The following is a 22909-nucleotide window of genomic DNA, read 5'->3' as shown; positions in this document are numbered from 1 at the left end:
ACTGATAGAAGTAATATATAATGGGTTGGATCCAGACTTGCCCCTCCATGAACAGGAGGACATTTTATATTTGTGGAGGGAACTGGGATCCAGCAGGTTTCCCCTAGAGAAAGGGAGCAGGGCATCAGCTTTCTGATTTCTCCCTGCAGCTTCCAGTGCCATCTCACACACTGTTCCAGAGCATCCCCCCCAAAACTCGGGAACAGTATGGGGGTGAAGCTGCAGGCTGCATAGGGGAGGGTTTGATGGAGAAAATCACTACCCCACCCACTTCCTCCAGCAGCAGCAGAACTCTGAGAACAAATCTGGATCCAGCCCAACGTATGCCTTTTTTCCAAGGACAGTCATCTTAAATTTATGAACATTTCTGCATCCTGTTCTCTTGCATCTGAATTATGACTGCTTTGTGTGTGTGTGTGTTTAAGGGTCAAAGTTTCCACTAAAACAGATGGAACAGTTTGCATTCATCCCAAATCTGTGAATGTTGAAGAGACAGAGTTCCATTATAACTGGCTTGTTTACCATTTGAAAATGAGGACGACCAGTGTAAGTGGACATTGTTTTAGTACCTATCATTATCTAGTAATGATAGGTGCATAAATCTAGACTGACAGGTGTTAATATCTATGGCTCACTTAATCTCTGATTACTGTTCTTCAGTGTTAAACATTCTTCCCTATTCCTCAGAGTGAAATTTCTTAGATTCTCATACCCTCCATTTTTTTCCTTGACGTGATGACTGGCATTTCACCTGCAAAATGGAAGAGAGAGGAATGAGAGGCATAGCTCAAGGAATGGGTGTAGTTTGCTTTTACAAGCCGGCCTGTATCTTTTATTTTAGCTGTAGCTTAGGTCCACTCTTGTACTCTTTTGCTTTGATTGAAAACTTCTTTGTTCACCGTTTGTTCATTTGTAATGCTGTTAAAGGAGGAAACTATTATACAGTTCTAGGGTGGCTAATCTCAGGCTCACAGACCCTTGTGTTTAAAGTAGTTTTCAACTAGAGTTTGATTGATTGTTGTGAACTGTCAAGAGAACTTCAGCTATTGGGCAGTATCAACACTTAATTAATAAGAGAAAGGAAAGACAGACGGACAGGGTTGGGTTGCTTGTATCCCTCCAGGTATTTTGGCCTACAGGTCCCATCACTCTTCAGCATTGGTTATGCAGGCTAGGGCTGACGGGAGTTGTAGGAGAAACCACGGAATATGTAGGCTGCTTTTGGACATAATGTTAAACCATGGTTTGTTGTGACAGGAGCCTCCTCCTCCCCCTTTTTTTTCCTTGCTTGCAGGTGCTTTCTTCTCCCCTCCAGTGTGGCTGTGAGGAGATGCAAAGTTATTGCTTCCCTTTTAGATTAACCAAATCTTGTTAAAACAAGCCATAACTTTCATGTTTTTAAGTTGGGTTGTTTCAGCAAAACCACTGTTAAAATGAATATGAGTTTGTGGTTCACATGATGCAACAAAAGGAAGCAAAAGCTGAGCTCCTCTTTGTGGCCACGCTACGGAAGGCCGGGGTGGGCAAGGGGAGCGGGGGAGCCTGCAGGGAGGCAAGGTCCACTCCCATCACAATAAGTTTATTGTAATGTCTGAATACAGCAACAGGCATTTAAAAACAAATAATTCTGAGGTCTAATTCTGAATGTGCAACTAAGAACATTTTAGTGTCATATGTTGAAGATATTAGCATAGTTTATATTGTGCTTAATGTTTTCCTTGTTACAGATATACCTATATGATTGCACAGAGGTCTCGCCATACTGTCTTTTGTTCTTTGGAGGAGATATTTCTATACAGAAGGACAAAGATCAGGATACAATTGCTGTGGATGAATGGATTGTCTTTCAGTCTCCAGCAAGAATAGCACAGCTAGTGAAGGTGAGTGTGCTGACTGTTTCCTTTTCAGATTGGAATCTAAAGAAATGAAGGCCAAATTCTTGAAACAGTGTATACAGTTTGATAACTACATTATAAAGACAGTCCTTTAAACAAATCCCTACTCAGCTCAGGGTATTTCCTAAAATGCATAAATGTGAAAGATAATTTCAACCATGACCCCTGTTCAGGCATCATATTCTAGGGAGGACTCCATCCAGAATTAATCTGAAGCACACTCTTAACTAAGCATTGTGAGCGAAAAGGTAACGAACATGGGTGTTTTGTATTTCTATATAGCACCTTCCTGTTTCTCCCAATCCATTTCTAGAAAGAACTGGAGTTTAAAATGGAGTAAATCAGGGATATACAGTATTCAGATAAACAGGGTAGAGCCCAATTCATTCATCTTCTCCCTGCCTCATCCATAGAGACCTGATGGAGAAGGACACACAAGCAGCAGAGAATATTATCAGGTTGTTTTTTCTGGAATGTTAACAACTGAACAGGCTGTAATTTGGATGGGTGGGGAAAGGAGTTGCAGAGGATTTAAAAGGTGTAAAACATCTCATGCAGTTAGTAGATAGTAACTACCTTATTGTGGTTAAATTTATATTATCTATATCTGATTGCTTTTCAAAAACTATCGGTTCATGTTATCTGAAATCACACACATTTGTGCATTCTTGGTCTTTTTCTTTCAGTTTTATTTATCGCTACAATTAAAGTGCTTCGTAGAATGGAGTTGTACACTTGAACAAAGATACTGACCAAAATATACTGTAGTAGACAAAAAAATAGTGTAGGAATTACCTTTTTAAGATACATGAACTAAAAATGTGAACTTCAAGGGTTAACTATTTAAGCTTAGAATAGGGTCCTTTTAAAACCATATTGACTGCTTGGAAAAAGGTTCCTTTTGATACTTGCCAGAAAGGATTTAATTTCAAAATGCGAAAGTACATTATACAATACAGCTCTTGAATAACTTAAATTAGATAATGCTGTTCCTAAAACATGTTAAATTTACTTTGATAGAAAAGGATATAGCTAGTTAAATTTTCAGAAGGTTTGAACCTATTCTTAGAATAATAAGCAGAATAACTGTCAAAACTTGGTGCTTTTAGTTTCTTTCCCAACCAACATCCTTTTATTCACAGGATTTGAAACAAGAATTGGATGACCTTCTACAAGAGAAAATAGAAAACCCACAGCCTGTAGACTGGAACAATACTAAATCAAGGGACACCGCAGTGCTGACAGCCATTATAGACTTAATCACAACGCAGGAGAATGGAACTGCCAGAAACTTTGCCCCTCGTTTCCAGAATGAACAGTACAGTTAACACTGTTCTTTTGCTGCTGAAGAGATGACACCTTTTCCAGATTTGTGGTGTTGCTAGTATCAGCAACTTGAAATTCAATTTTTAGTGTCAGTTCATAACAGCCTTGTGTATATGGCATGTGATGTATAAAGTAGATGTTTGCATAGTTGCCAGTATTGCATAGTCTATTGTATTGTTTGTGTCGTACCTATATACTAATTATTGAGGACTGTAACGTTTTGTTGGGTGAAAGCTGGGTCAAATTGAAAGTGAACTGAACTCATCTTTGCATTATGCTGTCTACACTGTTCTGCTGCTGTCTGTGGAATTGTCACTTTGGAAAGTCAGCAACATTAGTAACTAAAACATCATTTCTAGCTGTTCAAAATTTTCAGCTGTTCAAAATGAATTACAATAGAACCAAAGTGCACACTACTGGGAGCTGAAGTGGTCTGTAAAAGTCACCCAAAATGTAAAAGAGTGTTTTTTATTTTACATAAAATCATAAAAGGATGGAGATTCATCACATGGATCTATGTTCACATCCTTTGAAAAAACCCGCCGGCCAATCCAGCTGAGAGTCATATCCAGCAGAAGAGGAAATGGCATGTGCTGATCCAGCAGCAGCCGGGACTCTGCATACATTGACCCTCAATTACATACTCTAAATACCACCATCCAGCTGTTTGGGATGGGGAGAAGAAGGTGGTCTTTCCCCTTACCAAAGAGTAGTTTGGACTGGGACTGTGGAATACAAATGAAGCCCTTTAAGTCCCAGTGGGATCAAGTATGCATTAACTGTACACAGGTAAGCAGCTAGAGTTCTGTTTGTATAATGTGAGTACTATTTTTATTAGGAACTCTTTTATAGATACTTAACTAGTCTGTCCAGAATTGATGTGGGGTTTCTGGAAAAAAAATTGAACTGTAAAATTTGCCAGTGCAAATTGGATTAATTTGTGTAAGGTCATTTGCATAGGAACATTTTCAGTTTGCATACCCTAGAGAGCTAATTTAGCATGTTTATTTTACTTGTAATTAGTAAGCAACAAAGCTAAAAACAAGTACCTCATGTTAATTTTTTTGTCCCACAAGTATTTGACTTGAAATATCTGAGGCGAAAAAAGTAAAGTACACTTCAGATGCAGTCCTATGGGTTCCACCCTGGGTGCTTGTAAACCCCGAAACTCAGGCGCTTATGAGTATCCTATGCAGAGAGGGAGGCGCCTTGTGCTTCCTGCTCTGCATTTAAGCTGGATGGGTGTTTTCGCCCATCTAGTGGAGGTGTCGGGGAGGAAAGGAGGCTTGGCCAGCTATGGCATTTCTCATATGGCCGCTGCTCCAGTCTCCTCCGTTCGCATGAACACCCCCTTTCCCCCCTGTCTCTTTTCTGAGCGCAGACATGTAGCCAGATGTACAAGAGGGAGGGGCATGCGGTTTTCCTGGCTCTGAGGTCGGAGCCCTGTTTCAAACCTCATAGCTAGGAAACCAAACAGTCCTATGTCCCCCTGATGCTGTCTGAATTGAAAACCATTAATACTCAAATTAATTTTAGCAACCCAAAGAAATTGCATGATATGCTGACAACCACTAATCTATTTCAACAGAGGTCAGTTCTCTTCCACTAAGAGTTGTTGGGGCACCTTCAGTTTTGCTGTCACTACCTAGTAGTTCCATTTCACTCAGACATACATGCATTCTTTTACGTACTTGCTAGGGATAATCTCCCGAAAAACATTAATTACAACTTTGAAACTTCCAAGCTTGTCTAATATAGTATTTGCAATTAGCATGCATTAATTTTTTCTAATGAACTTATGAAATGGGAAAGTTTCTACAGAAAAATAAAACACTGGAAAATTTTCCACCCCACATCACTGCTGTCCAGTAATTTTAGCTGAATCCATATTTCTTTACCAAGCCTATATGGTAATAGTTTTCATATGCATAACATTATTACAGTATTTGTGTACTTATTTCAACTACAGAGTGCACAGGACTCCTGCCATTTTAGTAAGTTTATGTCAGTGAGACAGTTGGCAGACACATCTTTGAACACACTGGTCGTGGTGATAGAGTGTGTGTCCCTGTTGAACTTTTTGCTGCACAGCTGTTGAATATTGTAAGAATCTCCCCAAATTTCATAGAGAACATAAGCAAATACAGAGCATGTCTTAAAACTCATGCAGTCAGTCCATATGTGGCTAACTTATGGACCCTTTCCTAAATCATTTACAAAAAAATTGCCGCATCTCTCCCTCTTCCGTGGTCCTGGTGGTGGCAATTGATTAGCTTGCCATAACTACAGATTTGATGCTTGTCCCAGGTTTTGTGGCTGAACATTGGAGCTCGGATTTCCCAGAAATGGGTTGTTTCCATTTAGATATGAATAGATCAAGTGCAGTATTGAAATGATTTTTTTAAAAGCAATAACAGTCTTTAGAATCCCCCTCTTTTACTAAACAGCCTAATTGATGTGGTTAAGTCATAAGTAGCTAAGACATCTTGTTGCATCTTGTTTCACCTGTCTGGGACTATATTATGCTATATATTCTTAAATCACTGATTTTGTATTTGTGGTTTCTAGATGAATGAGTGCATAGGTACAATAGAGCAAGTGTTAAATATTTGTAAAGAGCTTGCTAATGAAAGGGATGAGCCAATTCCTGGGAAGAACACTGAGGCACTAACCTGGTACTTTCAGACGTTTTGGACTACAATCTCCAGGTTTCCTGCCCATTGGCCATGCTGGCTGGGGCTGATGAGAGTTGAAGTTCAAAATATCTGGAGGGCACCAGGTTGGTGAAGGCTGATGTGAAGCATCTGCTCAGACCAATGGTGCAAATGCTTGTGCATGCTTGTAAATAGCTGCTCACAGCAAGTAAAAATTGTCTCCAGGTGAGTTTGTATGGAAACTTTCGTAAAGTGGATGAGAATTGATGGTCTTCTCCTTCCTACCATAGCCACTGAAGTGCCATGAAAAAAATGTTTTAATTTGTTTAGGGATTTATGGCCAGTTTTTTGTGAGCAAGTAACGCTTGCAGACCCAGTTCCAGACTTGTACTACTTGAATATCTGTGTTCATAATAGTTGTTTCCTTGCTCAGGGCTGCATTCCATGATCTGACAGGGAGTACGTCAGTTAGTGTGTGCCTTCTCATGGGTGAAAAGTTGCATGAATGGGCTGTTTTCCATTAGGTGGTGTACATTTGAGAAGTCAGCATACGTATCAGTTTTCCCAATAGGGTTAATCTAAAAAAAAATGTGTAACCCCTCAAGCAGTGGAGGTGTGTATGTTTTGGACACAGAACTGTGATAGAACAAGGGCCACTTTAGGTGCTATGTCTTAAATAATGATATAATTCTGAAATGCAGTCGTCTTTATTGGGCACTGAAGTACACGACATGAATTACTTAATGATGTATCAACTGAGTTACCAGTTGGTTATCTACACATAGCTTTGCCTTAACATACCAGATGTCAACTTGAGAAGTCAAGCTACCAGATGTCACGCTTGACCATAGTCGGCAGCATTTTTTTCCTCTTTTCGCCATGCTCTATCAAACCAGCTACCAACCACAGAGATGATAGCACAGTAACATCAGGGCTCTAGATCTGATGAAATATTACCCATTTCACAAGGTCCAGTATAGTAAATTATTGTGACATAGACAATATCTCCTTCAAATATTTTTTGCAGTGCTTTCTCATGGTTCAGTTATGTTACTTAAGGAAAGTGGAATGGGTAGGCCCAAGTGTGAGCTCTTCATATGCCTGATTCTACTTACCCGTACAGTTAACGGCCACTTAGAAGGGAGATGGTTGTTCATATTCTTTCTATTAAGCTGTCTGTTGCATAGCTATTAAAAGAAACACATTAGAAGCCATAGACAGAGTTCATCAGATATTTTCCATCCTAGGGATGGGTTAGTGAAACATAAAAATTTCAGAACAGTCATGTTATCTGTTTAATATTGTACTTAAAGTGAGAAATCAAATATATGTGGGAAGTAGGTGGTTTTTATATTTCAGGTAAATGCTGTAGGGCTCCATGAGATGAACGATGAAAATACAGCTCACTGCAAGGTACTGTGTGGGGAAAAGGTTTGTCTTGTGCTATATAAACTCATATATCATTTTATATATCATATAAAAATATTTTAGCTCCTTTAGTATTTGCATGTTTTACAGCACAATCCTATACGTGTCTCCTCATAAATAAGTTCAGTGGGGCTTACTCCCAGGTAAGCAGGTATAGGATTGTAGCCTTATTGAGACTGCTCTAGAGAAGGAGTTGACGGGTTTGTTATGGATTAAGAGTGCAGTTCTTTGACAGGCTAGCAATAGTTCAGAGCAGTTCTTCTATTCAAAAGTCAGGACAAATAAATTCAAATTGGCTTTTCTAACATTTCAGAATCAGACTTGATGGTTCTAGAATTTGTCAAGCATGTCACAGCTTGCCTAAGACCATTTTAAGTAGTTCTTGAAGTTAAAACCAAGCCAGCACTTTCAGATTTGATTGGGCAGAACATGTTGTATCTCTACTTTATGTTATGAGGCCAGTCTCAAACTCCAGCTTGACTTAAGGCAGGTGCAAACCTTACAGTGGTTAGGAAGGGCATCCAAAGTAGCTCCTCTCCTAGAGCCAGTATTAAATGCTATACTGTCTAGATGCTTAAAATGCCTAGCTGATTGATCCGGTTCGCATGTAACGGTGGAAAATCGTGGGTTAATTTTTCCTAAGATTTTCCTGGTTGTGTGAGCCACTTCTGCTTTGGGTAATCAGTATCTGATTGGATTGATCATAGGTTATTCTGTGACATGTAAACCTGGATGCTATGGGTTGTTCTTGGGTTAAACATCCTGAAGTTAACATACAATTAGTTCTTAACCCACGATTTGTTGCTGTTATGTGTGAACAGGGCCATTCTGTGGAAAGTCAGTGGGCTGGTTGACATATGACAGCCCATTGTGGGTTATTTAACCCACAGTGAGCCTATGGGGTGTGTGGCCATCATTTTGTATATGCTCTGGGGTGGTCGTGTCGTGTGAACCTGGCGAGGATGGGTTATGCAAGAGTTAAACAACCTTCACATAACCCGCGCTTGCCAGGGTTCACACAACACAGCCCCCAAGCGGGGGTTGGATATGCAAGTGTATATTCCTGCAGGCACTGTGGCTTGTCATTGGTCAATAACTTGTGATGAGCCATGCTGCGTGAACCAGGTCAATATGTTTGTCAAGAAACCATCTATTTCATGAAATGAAGTTTTCAAAAAGACCTCCAGCTTGGCAATAGCAAGTACTGAAACCTGAAAATCAGATGAATGGTTGTAATGTTAGCTTTCTGCTTTCCCTGCTAGGAAACAGGTTTTGCATAGTAGAGGTGCATGCTCATCTCGCATTGCTGTGGACAAAGTAGCAATGTAGTACAGATTCCATTTGTGTACATTTGTATGCATTACCTATGAACTTCCTTAATTCTTCCCCCATTTTTTTTAAGCCACTCATGGCTGAAGGGAGATGTGCACATGTTCCTCAAACCAAACAGAATATCCATGCTGTTGACTGTGTGAACTTAATAATTTTGATTCGACTACTTTGTGTCTTGTTCATTGTACATAAATTTTGGTTGATGTAAAAAGCAGATGGGAAAAAGAGAATAAACGTGAAAGTATTTAGTGGTGGTAGTCCTGGCATGTAAAAATGTATACAATATGTAAAATGCCCTAATTTCAAATTTATCTGCTAGTATAGATTCCAAGTAGTTCCATTCATCTTTCATTAGATCCCAAAGTGTTTTCCAGAGTATGAACGTGGGAAGACAGCGCTATCCTTTTGGTAAGGAATCTGAGCTGCTGCAAGAGGAGCTTTTCAAGCATGAAAATTATTCCTGTATGCCGTATCCCAACACTGCAGATTGGAAACCAGGGGGGAGTAGGGGAGGGGATCCTTTCATCCCCTTCCCAGCCCTCAATGCGCACTGTTCTTTGACCATGCTGATCCCATCTTTTGGAAAGTGGTAAGTTTCTCAAGGTCAGCAATAGACTTTAGACATGCCAAGACTGGATTAGTCTACTGTTCATCATTTCTGCATTATTATGGAACACAACTGCACAATCTGCTGGGCATCTCTACACCTCCAGTTTATTGCACATTCATGATTGTCCACTCACTGAATTGTTACATGATGTCGTCAACGTCCAGTCATTATCCTACCATTTCCACCCACCTATCCTGTTTTTTCCTCAAATGGAAAAAAATGTATTTTTCCAAAAATGCGCACATGGAGCAGCATGACCTTGTGTATTTCTCCCCTAGCATGAATGAACCGCTGTGTGTTGGCAGCTGTGGGCAGGTGTTTGGGGTTGTTGGTGCAGTCATGATGGCGAAGGCGATGACAATGGGCTGTGGGGTATGTCGCCTTCCCCTGCCAGTACCGCTTTGAGTCCTTGCCATTTTTGGCCTGCAGCGTTCTGAACAAGGCGGCAGGGTGACAGAGCAGCCTGCCAGCCTTCCAACCAGCTGGGATGCCTCCCTGCTGTGCGTTCCCCCTGAGTAAATGGCAAAGATTGTCAAAAACACTGAACGGGGAGGTGGGGATTATCTGTGTGTCAGTCCCCATCCACCAGTAATGTGCAAGGGGACGGAAAGGGTCAGAAACCAGGGAGGAGCTGTTGCTACACGCCAAGCACGTGTAATACGTTTTTGCGGAAAGGTGGTGATGCCTCTGAGCGGCATCACCACCCCTGTGCGAAGGAAAGAAACAAAAAATAACATGACGGGGACAGCTATCTAAAGAGAATGACCCAGGCCTGCAATGATCCTGGATGGGGAAAGGACCAGAATTGATGTGGAATTCTCCACCTGTGTGATGGAGCCCACTGTGGGGGTGTGGAAGCAAGCTTGTTTATTTACACGCAAAGCAATACGAGGTATTTACAACACTGCATAGGCTGCAAAACCCCTGTGGAACAGTTTGGATTTCATGACTTCTCAAAAACTTACACTTTCTGTGCACTTAGACACAACAGTTGCCTTACGGAAGTTACTTCAGCATCCTGCACTGTGACCTACTTATGGTTCGGTAGTGATGGGCTCAACTCTATTCAAATATTAATTGGATTGGATCCAGATTTAGATCTGTGCAACTTGCCTGGTAGAAGATTTGTCCACCCATCTTCTTCATGGTAGTACCTCTAACCCTCTGAAAATGCTACACAGAGGGTTGGGGAACTCGGTTGAATGGGTTAGGCCATCCTCCAATGTGGTGCCCTCCAGAGGTTTTGGACTTCAACTCCCACCAGCCCCAGAAACATTTAATTGATTGCATTTCTATACCTCTGTGTAGCCAAAGCTTTCTGGGCAGTACACAAGAGTTGAAAGCCTAAATTACAACACAATAAAAATAGAAAACTTTTAAAAATTTAAGAGAGAAAACTGATGTTAAAAACCAGAATAATAAATAGCGGCAGAGTAAATCTAAACACACAACATGAAAACCTGAAGGACTAAAAAGCCTGGGAAAATAAGTCTACCTAGCATTGGAAAGACCACAATGTAAATGCCAGGTGGGGAGGATGAACTGGGGTGCCACCACTGAGAAAGCCCCCACCTTAATAACTACTCACTTCATTTGTTGGGGGCACCTGGTGGAGGGTAGCAACATGGCTAAAGATCAAGAATTCTGGGAGTTCATTGGAGTGCACCATGTTGGGGAAAGTTGGTTTAGGCTAGGGTGATGAGGTGAACAGGGACATCCCCCACAATTGTATGGAGGCATGTTCTGTGAGTGAAGCTCTGCTCATGGAAGGTGCCTCTGCCTGATTTTGTGGATCCTTCCTTTCCCCACACCGCAGCTTATCCCATTCAGTAAGGTCCTGTGTAGCATTTTTGGAGGGTCTCAGGGGATACCATGGGAAGGAGAGGGTTGGGAAATCTGCTTCAGCCAGTCCAGTTCTAGGTGTCTAAATCTGGATTCAACACACATGCTACATTATTTATATATACACAAACATACAGTACACAACTTTGTATCCACTTGAAAACGGTAAAAAAAAAATATGACATTTACTTTTGTATGTGATTGCTGTTAGGTGATAAAACAGTGCCAAGGAAGGGCAAAGTTGCTTATAATACACATGATGTAGAAAATGCTGTGCTTATTTACATAAAAAGGAAATGCATTGCAAATTAATTCCTATTTATAAATTAATTACATACGCAATTACAGATTAATTCCTATTTACATATTCGCTTGACAACACAAATTCCTGTCAAACTCCATAGTGGAGATTTATAATGAGACATTGAGTAGGTGCTGCAATCATAACAGGTCTCCGCTCCCGGGAAAGGGGAGGACAGTATGCTTTGGCCACAGTCCGATAGCCTCAGTTGATAGAAAGCTAGTTGTGCTGAAGACCATTAAAATCAATGGGGCAAGCTAGGACTAACAAGTCTTCTTGAGCACCAGTCAAAAGCAAACAACTTTCTCTGCACTGGGATGAATAAGCTTAGTGCAGCCTCCTCCAACCTGGTGCCCTCAAGATGTGTTGAACTGCAACTCCCAGAGTTGTAGCCCAACACATCTTGAGGGCACCAGGTTGGAGGAGGCTGGTTTAGTGTGCTTTGTATTATGGCTCCTGTTTCCGACAGCACTAGCATAGGGTCTGAAGCCTTTTAAAGTCACTTTCTGGACTCCTGCTCCACCTTCTCCATAATCTTTATATATGTGTGTGTACATACTGATTTTACAATAACACACTTCTGAGCTGTTAATTCCAGGATGGCAAATTATGTTACTCCCATAACCAACAACCATGCTGCAAGACATCCTTAAAGCCTCCCTCCAACACCCTTTGGGGGGTGGGGGGAATCTTAGCAAAATATTGAAAAGACACAGAAGAGATCCAAAATTTGACTCATTTTGGCCTCAGCAGATCTTATGTTCTCATCCTAAACAAGTAGCAATTGTATTTAAGATATCATAAATGTGCTTAACATGGTTGGTCCACTGCCGCCACCTTGTAACATCTAGTTAAACATGTTATGGCAAGCTGACATGCTGTCCATTGCCCCTTACGCTGGCCAATGTTATGAGGCAAGAGTGGTGCAGTGCATACTGCAAAAACATCACAACTCATGTTTTGTTCAACTGGGTATTATAAGGAAGATAGGAGAGGGAAAATATACATCTCTCTTGTAACGTTTACTTAAACGCTGGACTGTCAAGACAGCCAGATATTCAGCGATCAACAGTTACATGCGGACCCTACACATCCAAGCCACTCATGAAAGCTATTTAATGTAAAGTACCTAAGGATTCAGTGAATGGGCAAGAGGGGAAAGGATGAGGGGCAGTGTTACCAAGCCTCCTGCAATCTCAGATCTACTGAAACACACAATGATCTGAAAAGTACCCTTCAATGTGAGAAATCTAGGTACCTGTCTTTAAAAAGAAAAAAGCGTTAAAAAGAAATTATATTCTGCAACAAAGCAGCAAGAAACCTCTGAACAATTTTCTCCAATCAGGCTGCTTAGCGGAACCAGAGCAAGGAAGGAGTGTTTACAGGACTGGAAGGCTTACATGTGCCATCTTTGCCATGATGGTCTGCTCGGCTCCCTTTGCCAGCAGACTATGCCTTACCATCTGTCTTCTGCCTGCAGATTCTGGGGAAACCTTTTCAGAGGGTTTTTGGAACTACTTAGTCCAGGCCTATGATTGGTCAGTATGACTGACTGACTAGGGGGAGCTTAGCAAGGCCCAAGGAGAGAGAGTAGTAGTAGTAGTGCTTTCTTTGTTAGAAAGCATTACTACTCCTGCATTCCCACTGCTTCTCTCATACACAGTGGGGGGGTTTTCTTTTGAGGGTAAGAAAAAGTAAATATATGCATAAATTATAGTTTTCCTGCATATATATGCTGAAGTAAGCAAAAGAACTATTTTGTGGGTGGTTGATTAGAAATATGAAGGGGAGATACTTTGCACATTGCAAAGTGTGTGACTATTATCTGGCAACTCAACTGCAAAATGTCCACTTACTAAACTCATATCTAACAAAATTGGTTGTTTGCTTATTTGAATAACAAGTATTTTTACCTACACATGCTTTTCAAAAATAATTCTCAAATGAAAAATAAAAATAATTCTCAAATGAACAAGCCACCAACCTTGCTAAATATGAGCCCAGTAAGTGGACATAATACTGTTGAGAAACAGGCAGAACAAGGTAGAACCAGGCTACCTCCATTTGTGGAATAACATAATTTGACCATAAATGTGACAGAGGAGTTCCCCTAATTTGTTCAGAATGTTTATAAAACCCGATACAGCAAAAAGTAAAACAAGAAAAAGCGGTTTGTTGCAGAACAAAAGCTATAGGAGTTTTGAAACAAGTAACTTGGGTAACTGGTAGACCTAATTGAAAAGTGAATGCATCCATCTCAGCCAAAGTAACAATGGGCAATGCAATGTTTTGTTGGACTGTTATGTTGATATATGTTTATATATTAAAAGCTCCTGAAATCTACTGATATTTTTCTTGTAGTTCTACTGAAATTTGAGCCATGAGAACTAGAAACACTGGCTCCCAGCTGAGCAGAGCAGAGCAGAGCAAGCTGCTCCAGGGACTACAGAAGCAGGCAAGCTCCCAGGGAGCGAGCGAACAGAGCGAGTGAACAGGAGCAGCAAACAGGAGTGGGCCAGGGGAGTTCGGCAGGGGAGGTCAAGGGGGAGGCCACTAACATTTTTTTAAATTATTTTTATTTTTTATTTTAACTAACTTTTTTCCATTTATTTGTCTTGTAACACACACTTTCACACCAGTGGGACTCTTCTTTTAACCTCTACTGAGTAGAAGAGCATGCACAGGCTAGTCTAGAACAATCACAAAGCTAGACACAAAAAGGGAAAAGAGGCTATGGAAGGACAAGACTCTCCAGTGGTGGTGACCTGCAAGGTGTGTGCAATGTTTGTTTTCTTGCCTGAGAACAACATGGCCTACACCTGCAACAAGTGCAAGTTGATCACGCTGCTGGAGGAAAAAGTAAGTGGACTGGAGCGGCGACTGTCGACCCTCCGGGGAATAAGAGAACACGAAGAGTTCTTGGACAGAATGGGGGAACTACAGCAGCAAAGGGCAGACCAGAAGCTTGAAGAGCAACAGCAAGATGAGGCAGTGGGAAATGCTGAGGTGAAGAAAAATGGAATAGAGGATACTCCTTGGAAAAGGGTGACAGTTAGGAGAAGAAGAACTAGATGCCACTCTGCACCAGTGGAAGCAGTGGAGCTGTGGAACCGATTTCAGGTACTTGCGGATGAGACTGGAGGACAGCCTGCAGAGGAAGAATCACAGGGGAACCTGCATGAGAGTGAGCAAGAGGCTAAAGGTCAGTCAAACAGAGGCGATGAAACCCAGGCCTACAAGAAGAAGAAGAGTGGTAGTAGTGGGAGACTCCTTGCTGCATGGGATCGAGACCCAAGTATGTCGCGAAGACCCATGGACTCGCCAGGTATGTAGTCTCCCGGGAGGACAGATTAGAGACGTGACTGAAAGGTTGCCTGCACTCATAAAGCCCACTGACAGGTATCCCTTTCTTCTCATCCATGTGGGAACAAATGATACCGCCAAGCGGAGCGACGAAGAGATCACGTCAGACTTTGAAGCTTTGGGAAGGAAACTCAAGAACTTTGGGGCCCAGATAGTTTTCTCATCCATCCTTCCAGTAGTTAGAAGAGGGATAGAAAGGGAATGAAAAATACTCCGGGTGAATGACTGGCTACGAAGGTGGTGCCGACGAGAGAGATTTGGATTCTGGGAACACGGGCTATACTTCCTGGAAGATGAGCTGTTGGCTAGGGATGGGTTGCACCTCACAAAGGATGGGAAGAATGTGTTTGGCCACAGCATGAAGAACTTCATCAGGAGGGCTTTAAACTGAATCCTACGGGGAAGGGAGATGTAATGTTGGGGGTAACAATGGACATAGGCGCATGCACTGCAATGGAGAGAACAGCTCTGATAGCGCCCAATAATAGTCTTCAGACACATTTTGCTCTGAAAGGAAGAAAGCCAGACTATGAAGCACATGGTCTTCGATGTCTATATACTAATGCCCAGAGTATGGGAAACAAACAGAACGAACTTGAACTCTTAATACAAGAGGGAAATTATGACTTGATAGGTATAACTGAGACTTGGTGGGATGACTCTCATGACTGGAATACAGCAATTGAAGGATATAACTTGTTCAAAAAGAACAGGAGGAACAGAAAGGGAGGTGGGGTTGCACTGTATGTGAAAAATACATATCTCTGCACAGAAATACAGGAGGAGGAGCTTGGTAGCCCCATCGAGAGCATCTGGGTTGAAATAAATGGAGCAAAGAATAAAAGGAACCTGGTGGTCAGAGTCTACTACCGGCCACCCAATCAAGGAGAAGACAAGGATGAAACTTTTGAAAAGCAAATAGCCAATGTTTCAAGGAAGCATGATGTAGTAGTAATGGGGGACTTCAATTTCCCCGATATTTGTTGGGAGACAAATTCTGCAAAACATGGCCCCTCCAGGAAATTCCTGACTTGTGTGGCGGATAACTTCCTCCTACCGAAAGTAGAGGAAGGAACTAGAGGATCGGCTATCCTTGACTTGATCCTAACCAACAGAGATGACTTAGTGGATAAAGTAGCAGTTACAGGAACTCTGGGGGAAAGCGACCATGTTGTCCTTGAGTTCTTGGTTCTAAGGGAAGCAAAATCCGAGTGTAGTCAAACGCGTACCCTGGATTTTAGGAAAGCTGATTTTCATAAACTCAGAACAATGATCAGTAAGGTCCCATGGCAAGCGATGCTAGCGAGAAAATGAGTCCAAGATGGGTGGGAGCTTTTAAAAAAGGAAATTCTCAAGGCACAATCACAAGCAATTCCAACAAGAAGAAAAGGTGGAAGACAACAGAAGAAGCCAATGTGGCTTCACAAAAAGCTTAGGGATGACCTGAAAACAAAAAAGGACACATATAGGAAGTGGAAAGAAGGCCAAGTAACAAAGGAAGAGTACAGGCAGATAGCACAGAATTGTAGGGATGGCATCAGGAAGGCTAAAGCTGAGAATGAGCTGAGGTTAGCAAGGGATGTTAAAAACAACAAAAAGGCTTTCTTCAGCTACGTGCATAGTAAAAGGCAGAGGAAAGAAATGGTGGTTCAGCTATTAAATAAGGATGGCAAAACGATAACAGATGACAAAGAAAAGGCAGAGGTGCTCAATTCCTACTTTGGCTCAGTCTTCTCCCAAAAGAGGGTCTATGACCCCCCTGGCAAAGGTGAAGTACAGGCTGAAGGGGCAGGATTGCAGCTTGAGATCGACAGGCATATGGTCAAGGAACACCTCATTACTTTGAATGAGTTCAAATCTCCAGGGCCAGATGAACTGCATCCTAGAGTCATAAAGGAACTGGCAGAAGAACTCTCAGAACCACTGTCTATTCTCTTTCAGAAATCATGGAGGACAGGTGAAGTGCCAGATGACTGGAGGAGGGCTAACGTTGCCCCTATCTTCAAAAAGGGTAAAAAGCAGGAACCTGGGAACTACAGACCAGGCAGTCTGACATCAATCCCTGGGAAAATTCTGGAGCAGATCATAAAGCAATCCATCTGGAAGCACCTTGACAACAATGCCGTGATTACTCGAAGCCAACATGGATTTGTCAAAAACAAGTCCTGCCAGACAAATCTGATCTCATTTTTTGATCAAGTAACCTCCCTTGTAGACCATGAGAATGCTGTAGACATCATATACCTCGACTTCAGCAAAGCTTTCGACAAAGTGCCCCATGATCTCCTGATGAGCAAACTAGCTCAAAGTGGGCTAGATGAAACAACGATCTGGTGGATCCACAGTTGGCTACAGAATCGGACTCAAAGAGCACTTATCAATGGGACCTTCTCAAACTGGGGAGAGGTAACGAGTGGGGTACCGCAGGGCTCAGTCCTGGGCCCAGTGCTCTTCAACATTTTTATTAATGAATGGGAAGAGGAGGTGCAGGGAATGCTGATCAAATTTGCAGATGACACAAAATTGGGAGGGATAGCTAATACTTTGGAAGACAGAAACAAAATTCAAAGTGATCTGGATAGACTGGAGCACTGGGCAGAAAACAACGGAATGACATTTAATAGGGACAAATGCCAAGTTCTGCACCTAGGAAAAAGAAACCAAATGCACAGTTACAAGATGGGGGATACGTGGCTCAACCACACTACAAGCGAGAAGGATCTTGGAATTGTTGTCGATCACAAGCGGAATATGAGCCAACAATGTGATGTGGCTGCAAAAAAGGCAAATGCTATTTTGGGCTGCATTCATAGAAGCATCGCTTCCAAATCCCGGGAAGTACTAGTTCCCCTCTTCTCAGCACTGGTTAGGCCTCATCTGGAGTACTGTGTCCAGTTCTGGGCACCACACTTTAAGAAGGATGCAGACAAACTGGAGAGGGTTCAGAGGAGGGCAACAAAGATGATCAGGGGACTGGAAACAAAGCCCTATGACGAGAGACTGAAAGAACTGGGCATGTTTAGCCTTGAGAAGAGAAGACTGAGGGGAGATATGATAGCACTCTTCAAGTACTTGAAAGGTTGTCACAGAGAAGAAGGCCAGGATCTCTTCTTGATCATCCCAGAGTGCAGGACACGGAATAATGGGCTCAAGTTACAGGAAGCCAGATTCCGGCTGAACATCAGGAAAAACTTCCTGACTATAAGAGCAGTACGACAATGGTACCAATTACCTGGGGAGGTGGTGGGGTCTCCCACACTGGAGGCCTTCAAGACGAGGCTGGACAGCCATTTGTCAGGGATGCTCTGACTTGGATTCCTGCATTGAGCAGGGGGTTGGACTCGATGGCCTTGTAGGCCCCTTACAACCCTACTATTCTATGATTCTATGGCCAGGGGGTGTGATCTGCCTTCTCACATGTTTACTGAGTGGAATGGGGAAGGCTTTATTTCTGAACAGCTCTATGATGGGTGCTAGTATTAATATAACAAAACAACCTCTTCTCCTGCCAAGATCTGCACATCAGGTATCTGTTGCTTGATCAGAATTTTGTGTAAACCTGCCATACAGGAAGTTAAGTGTTGTCAATCTTGACTGTTCTGTTAGCTTCCTGCTCCACCCCTTGCATTCAATATGGGTACCTGCTTTCCCCCCCCTTGCTTTGTTCTTGGCACATCTTAAGATGAAGGCAACTGAAGCATGCAGTGGAAGGCTAGCAATAAATACTATGCAAAAGTCACAGATGCAAGTGCTGTGAGGCAGTTGTGAAAGCCACAGGTGCAACCCAGGAAAATCAACAGTTCAAGCATTTAATTGTGCACTCACTAATTTCAACAGGACTGAGTAATAATTAAAGCTCATGATATTCTGCTTTATGACCACTATACTCCAGCTCTAGTTGCTCATTGGAAGATGAAACCATCCAGCTGGTTCAATCAAGATGCAGACCCACAGCAGGTGCATGCACAGAAGCCTGATTTTGCACACTAGTGTCCCATGCTGAGTTGAGGCAATTATATACAGTCAGGGCTAGAAATATTGGAGCAAGAATAACTGTTTTGGCAGTTGGCCTCTGTACACCACCACATTGAAGTTGAAAGGAAACACAACCAGATGGGAGCTAAGTCAGGACTTTCAGCTGTAATTCAAGGGGTTTGACAAAAGTGGGGCACTAACCATTCAGGAAGGACAGCCAGTGACATACACACACACCCAACGTTGGTGGCTCATAAGCAATGGAACAAACCAACATCCTTTCAAACTTAAGGATCTCCTTGAATACCTGGATGAAAATCCTTTGCAGTCAATGACTGCCTGAAGTCTGGAACCCATGGACATGACCAAATGCTGAGTTTCCTCCCTTGAGATGCTTTGCCAGACCTTTACCGCAGCTGCCTTCAGCTACTGCTTGTTTGTAGAGCACACTCCGGAAGAGAGCGGAGGACAGGAAGGCCTGGCATGCTATGGTCCATGGGGTCACGAAGAGCAGACACGACTTAACAACTGAACAACTGCCTTCAGTCTTGTCTTCAGTAAGCGAAAAGCATGCTCTATTGGGTTGAGATCAGGTGACTGACTTGGCCATTGAAGAACATCCCACTTCTTTGCCTGGAGAAACTCTTGAGTAGCTTTTGCTGTATGTTTTGGGTCATTATCCATCTGCAATATGAAGCGGCGTCCTATCAGTTTGGCAGCATTCGGCTGAACCTGAGCAGAAAGTATAGCCCTATACACTTCAGAATTCATCCTGCTGCTTTTATCAGCTGTCAGGTCATCAATAAACACCAGTGACCCGGTTCCATTGGCATCCATACATGCCCATGCCATAACACTGCCTCCACCATGTTTGACAGATGATGTGGTATGCTTTGCATTATGAGCTTTTCCTTTCCGTCTCCGTACTTTTCCCATCATTCTGGTACAAGTTAATCTTGGTCTCATCAGTCCAAAGAATCTTATTCCAGAACTGGGCAGGATTTTTTAGGTGTTTGCTGGCAAAGGCTAATCTGGCCTTTCGGTTCTTGAGCGTTACCAGTGGTTTGCACCTTGTTGTGAAGCCTCTATATTTACATTCATAATGCCAACTCTTGACTGTGGATGCTGACAATGACATGCCTACCTCCTCAAGAGCGTTCTTGACCTGGCTAGATGTTGTGAAAGGGCTCCTCTTCACCATGAGCATCATTCTGTGGTCATCCACTTTAGTTGTCTTCCGTGGTCTTCCAGGCGTTTTCCTGTTGCTGAGCTTGCCAGTTAATTCCTTCTTTTTCAGGATGTTCCAAACTGTTGTCTTGGCCACTCCCACTGTTTTTGCTATCTCTTTGATGGGTTTTTGTTTCCTCAGCCTAATGATGGCCTCCTTCACTTGCATGGACAACTCTTTGGACCTCATGTTGGGGGTTCCAATGAACAGCTACCAAATGCAAATGTAACACTCAGAACCACCCCCAGGCCTTTTATTTGCTTGATTGGTCATGGGGTACCCAGGAAACAGGCCACACCTGGCCATGCAGCTGCTTGTCAGCCATTCATTCCATTACTTATGAGCCACCAACGATGGGGGCGGGGTATGCCACTGGCTGTCCTTCCTGAATGGTTAGTGCCCCACTTTTGTCAAACCCCTTGAATTACAGCTGGAAGTCCTGACTTCGCTCCCATCTGGGTGTGTTTCCTTTCAACTTCAATATAGTGGTGTACAGAGGCCAAGTGCCAAAACAGTTATCCTTGCTCCAATATTTCTGGCCCTGACTGTAGAAATCTAAAGTGGAAGGTGAAATTAGTGGAACCTAGAACTGGTCTCAAAGGAGGTGCATCCGAATTAGGATTTGGGAGTGGTTAGCTCACTGTGATAGTCCAAGTGATCATTCTATTAGGAATTCTATAAAAAAGATAAAATAAGTTTTTAATTAGAAGTGATTATTGATTTTGTAAAAAGAGATTCTGGTACTGACAAGCCCATATTTGCATGCAGTCTCTTTATGGTTGCTTCCGCTCCTAATGGCTGCACATATCTGTGACCATTTTTCCACATGTTACAGCTGTAAAGTGACCATCTGGAGGAGACATGATGTCACAGACCTCACTTAGTGCAAATCGTAGCATACATATATTGCAGAGAGAGTCTATACATTTGTTTCTAGGCCTAGCAAGCGTCCCATCCGTTCCATATTCTTCTCAATTGTGGCTTGACATGTGATTTCCTTGGCACATTCCATTGGAAACCAGCCTCTCTCTCCATCGCGCAATCGCTCTCCTTCATACCAACCTGTAATGAGTAATAAAGTACTAAATATTATGCATAGTAAAAACATAAGCATCCACCTAAAGAACAAAAGAAGAGCCCTGCTGGATCAATTGAGAGACTATTTAGTCAAGCATCCTGCTTCACACAATGGCCAGCCAAATGCTTCTAGGTTGCCCAAAGAAGACCATGAAGGCAATAAGGTTTTGCTGTTAAAATATAGAGCCTTAAGCAACTTGGGACCAGGTTACCTTAAGGACTGCTTTATCCCTTATGTTCCTGCCTGGTCATTGCGTTCTTCAGAAGGACCACTTCTGAGGGTGTCAGCAGAACACCAGTAAAGAAGACAATCTAAATTCTTGAGGCAGGGAGTTCCGCATACAGGGCACTGCCCCAGAAAAGGCCCTGTCATGCATTGCCACCAACTGTACTACACATAGTTAGACTATGGAATTTGCTACCACAGGATGTAATGATGGCCACCAACTTGGATGGACTTAAAAGCAGATTAGACAAAAACATGGAGGATAAGGCTATTAATGGTTACTAGTCATGATGACTATATATTACCTCCAATTCAGAGGCAGTATGCCTTTGTATACCAGTTGCCAGAGGATATGAGTGGGAGGCTGTTATTGCACTCATGTCCTACTTGTGGGCTTCCCACATGTGGCCAGTTGGCCACTGTCTGAACAGAATACTAGACTAGATAGGCCTTTGGTTTATACCTGCATGGCTCTTCTTATGTTCTTACTCCAGAAAGCCTTGGCATGCGCAATAGGGCTGTATCAGCAGATCTTAAGGGATGATCAGATTCACACAGGAGGAGAAGGTCCCTCAAGTAGCTTAGTCCAAAGACATTGTGAGATCTGTTTATTCCTACCATCTGCTTTTGGTTTAATCTGTTACTGATCCTTTGGAGAATTCATTCCTTAGCTGCTAAATTTACTCAGGAGCCTTTTGGTAAGCAACTTTATCAAAAGCTTTTTAGGAGTCAAAATATATAATATCTACTGAATCACTACTGTCTTACATGCTTGTTGATGCTTTCAATGCTACTCTCCAAAAGATTGGTGAGGTTGGTCTTTTCTTTGCCCAAGTCATGCTTATTTTTCCCCAGCAGGATTTGTTCTTCTATATGTTTGATTATTTTATCTTTAACAATGCTTTCCACTAATTTATCTAGGACGCATATTCAGCTAATGGGCATATGATTTACTGGCTCCCTTTTACGAAAAACAACAACCTGGTGTTACATTGGCTACCTTCTGAAAGATAACAGCTAATGAATCATTCAGTCTGACTTTCTTATACATACTACATCAACCATCTCATCAATAAACTTGATATGAGACAGAAAGAATATGCTATGAATGTGAACTGTGAGTAAACACCTACCCCAATGTTACCATTGGAAATACATAGTATTCCAAAACATGCCTTGAGAGCTAGAAATATTTGGGGGGGGGGAGATATCAGAAAGTACTTTTCTTTTGCAAACATCAATTGATGCAAGAATGACCTTGAGTTTGCAAGGTCCAAAAGCTCTTCAGGATATTTTTTTAAAAGAAAATTTACAGCACAATTCTACTCAGAAGTAAGTCCCATTAATTTCAATAATGCTTACTCCCAGGGAAGTATGTATAGAATTGCAGCTCTCACTGGCAACACTAAATACCTTAAAGGAGAATAGATTGATCAATAAAAACTTCAGTGACAGATACATACAATACATTGCATTCTATATTTTATAGAACGGGGGTGGGGTGGGGTGGATATTTTGCTTACATTTTCCTCCCATTTGCAATTTATCAGTTGGAGATTTGGACCCAGGTTTCTCCAGTCTAAGTCCAACACTCTAACTAGTACACCATATATTAAAACTTGGATGAAGATATACTACCTTTTAAGAACAAA

At 42.2% G+C, this 22909-nt stretch overlaps 2 protein-coding genes across 6 annotated transcripts in view; one reads left to right on the top strand and one right to left on the bottom strand.

The window, feature by feature from the left end:
• Window positions 1–8883, top strand: part of DHX36 (DEAH-box helicase 36) — a 40452-nt gene extending 31569 nt beyond the window's left edge. For 2 of the 4 annotated variants that reach the window (XM_084847308.1, XM_084847306.1), the window contains exons 23-25: window positions 426–546; window positions 1728–1880; window positions 3038–8883. In XM_084847308.1, the coding sequence (XP_084703434.1) occupies window positions 426–546; window positions 1728–1880; window positions 3038–3223 (460 nt within the window). In that variant the 3' untranslated portion in view covers window positions 3224–8883. The remainder of the gene's footprint in view (window positions 1–425; window positions 547–1727; window positions 1881–3037) is intronic. The other 2 variants (XM_084847309.1, XM_084847310.1) reach the window with 1 other exon arrangement.
• Window positions 8884–20630: 11747 nt separating this feature from the next.
• Window positions 20631–22909, bottom strand: part of ARHGEF26 (Rho guanine nucleotide exchange factor 26) — a 95229-nt gene continuing 92950 nt past the window's right edge. Inside the window, exon 15 of one of the 2 annotated variants that reach the window (XM_084847304.1) lies at window positions 20631–21016. In XM_084847304.1, the coding sequence (XP_084703430.1) occupies window positions 20874–21016 (143 nt within the window). In that variant the 3' untranslated portion in view covers window positions 20631–20873. The remainder of the gene's footprint in view (window positions 21017–22909) is intronic. The other variant, XM_084847305.1, reaches the window with a different exon arrangement.

Source organism: Heloderma suspectum, chromosome 3, assembly GCF_057233095.1.
Source record: "Heloderma suspectum isolate Gila_16-S chromosome 3, 16-S_ref, whole genome shotgun sequence".
Taxonomy (NCBI): Eukaryota; Metazoa; Chordata; class Lepidosauria; order Squamata; family Helodermatidae; genus Heloderma; species Heloderma suspectum.
Note: the sequence above shows the minus strand (reverse complement) of the source record. Positions and strands in the feature narration are given on the sequence as shown.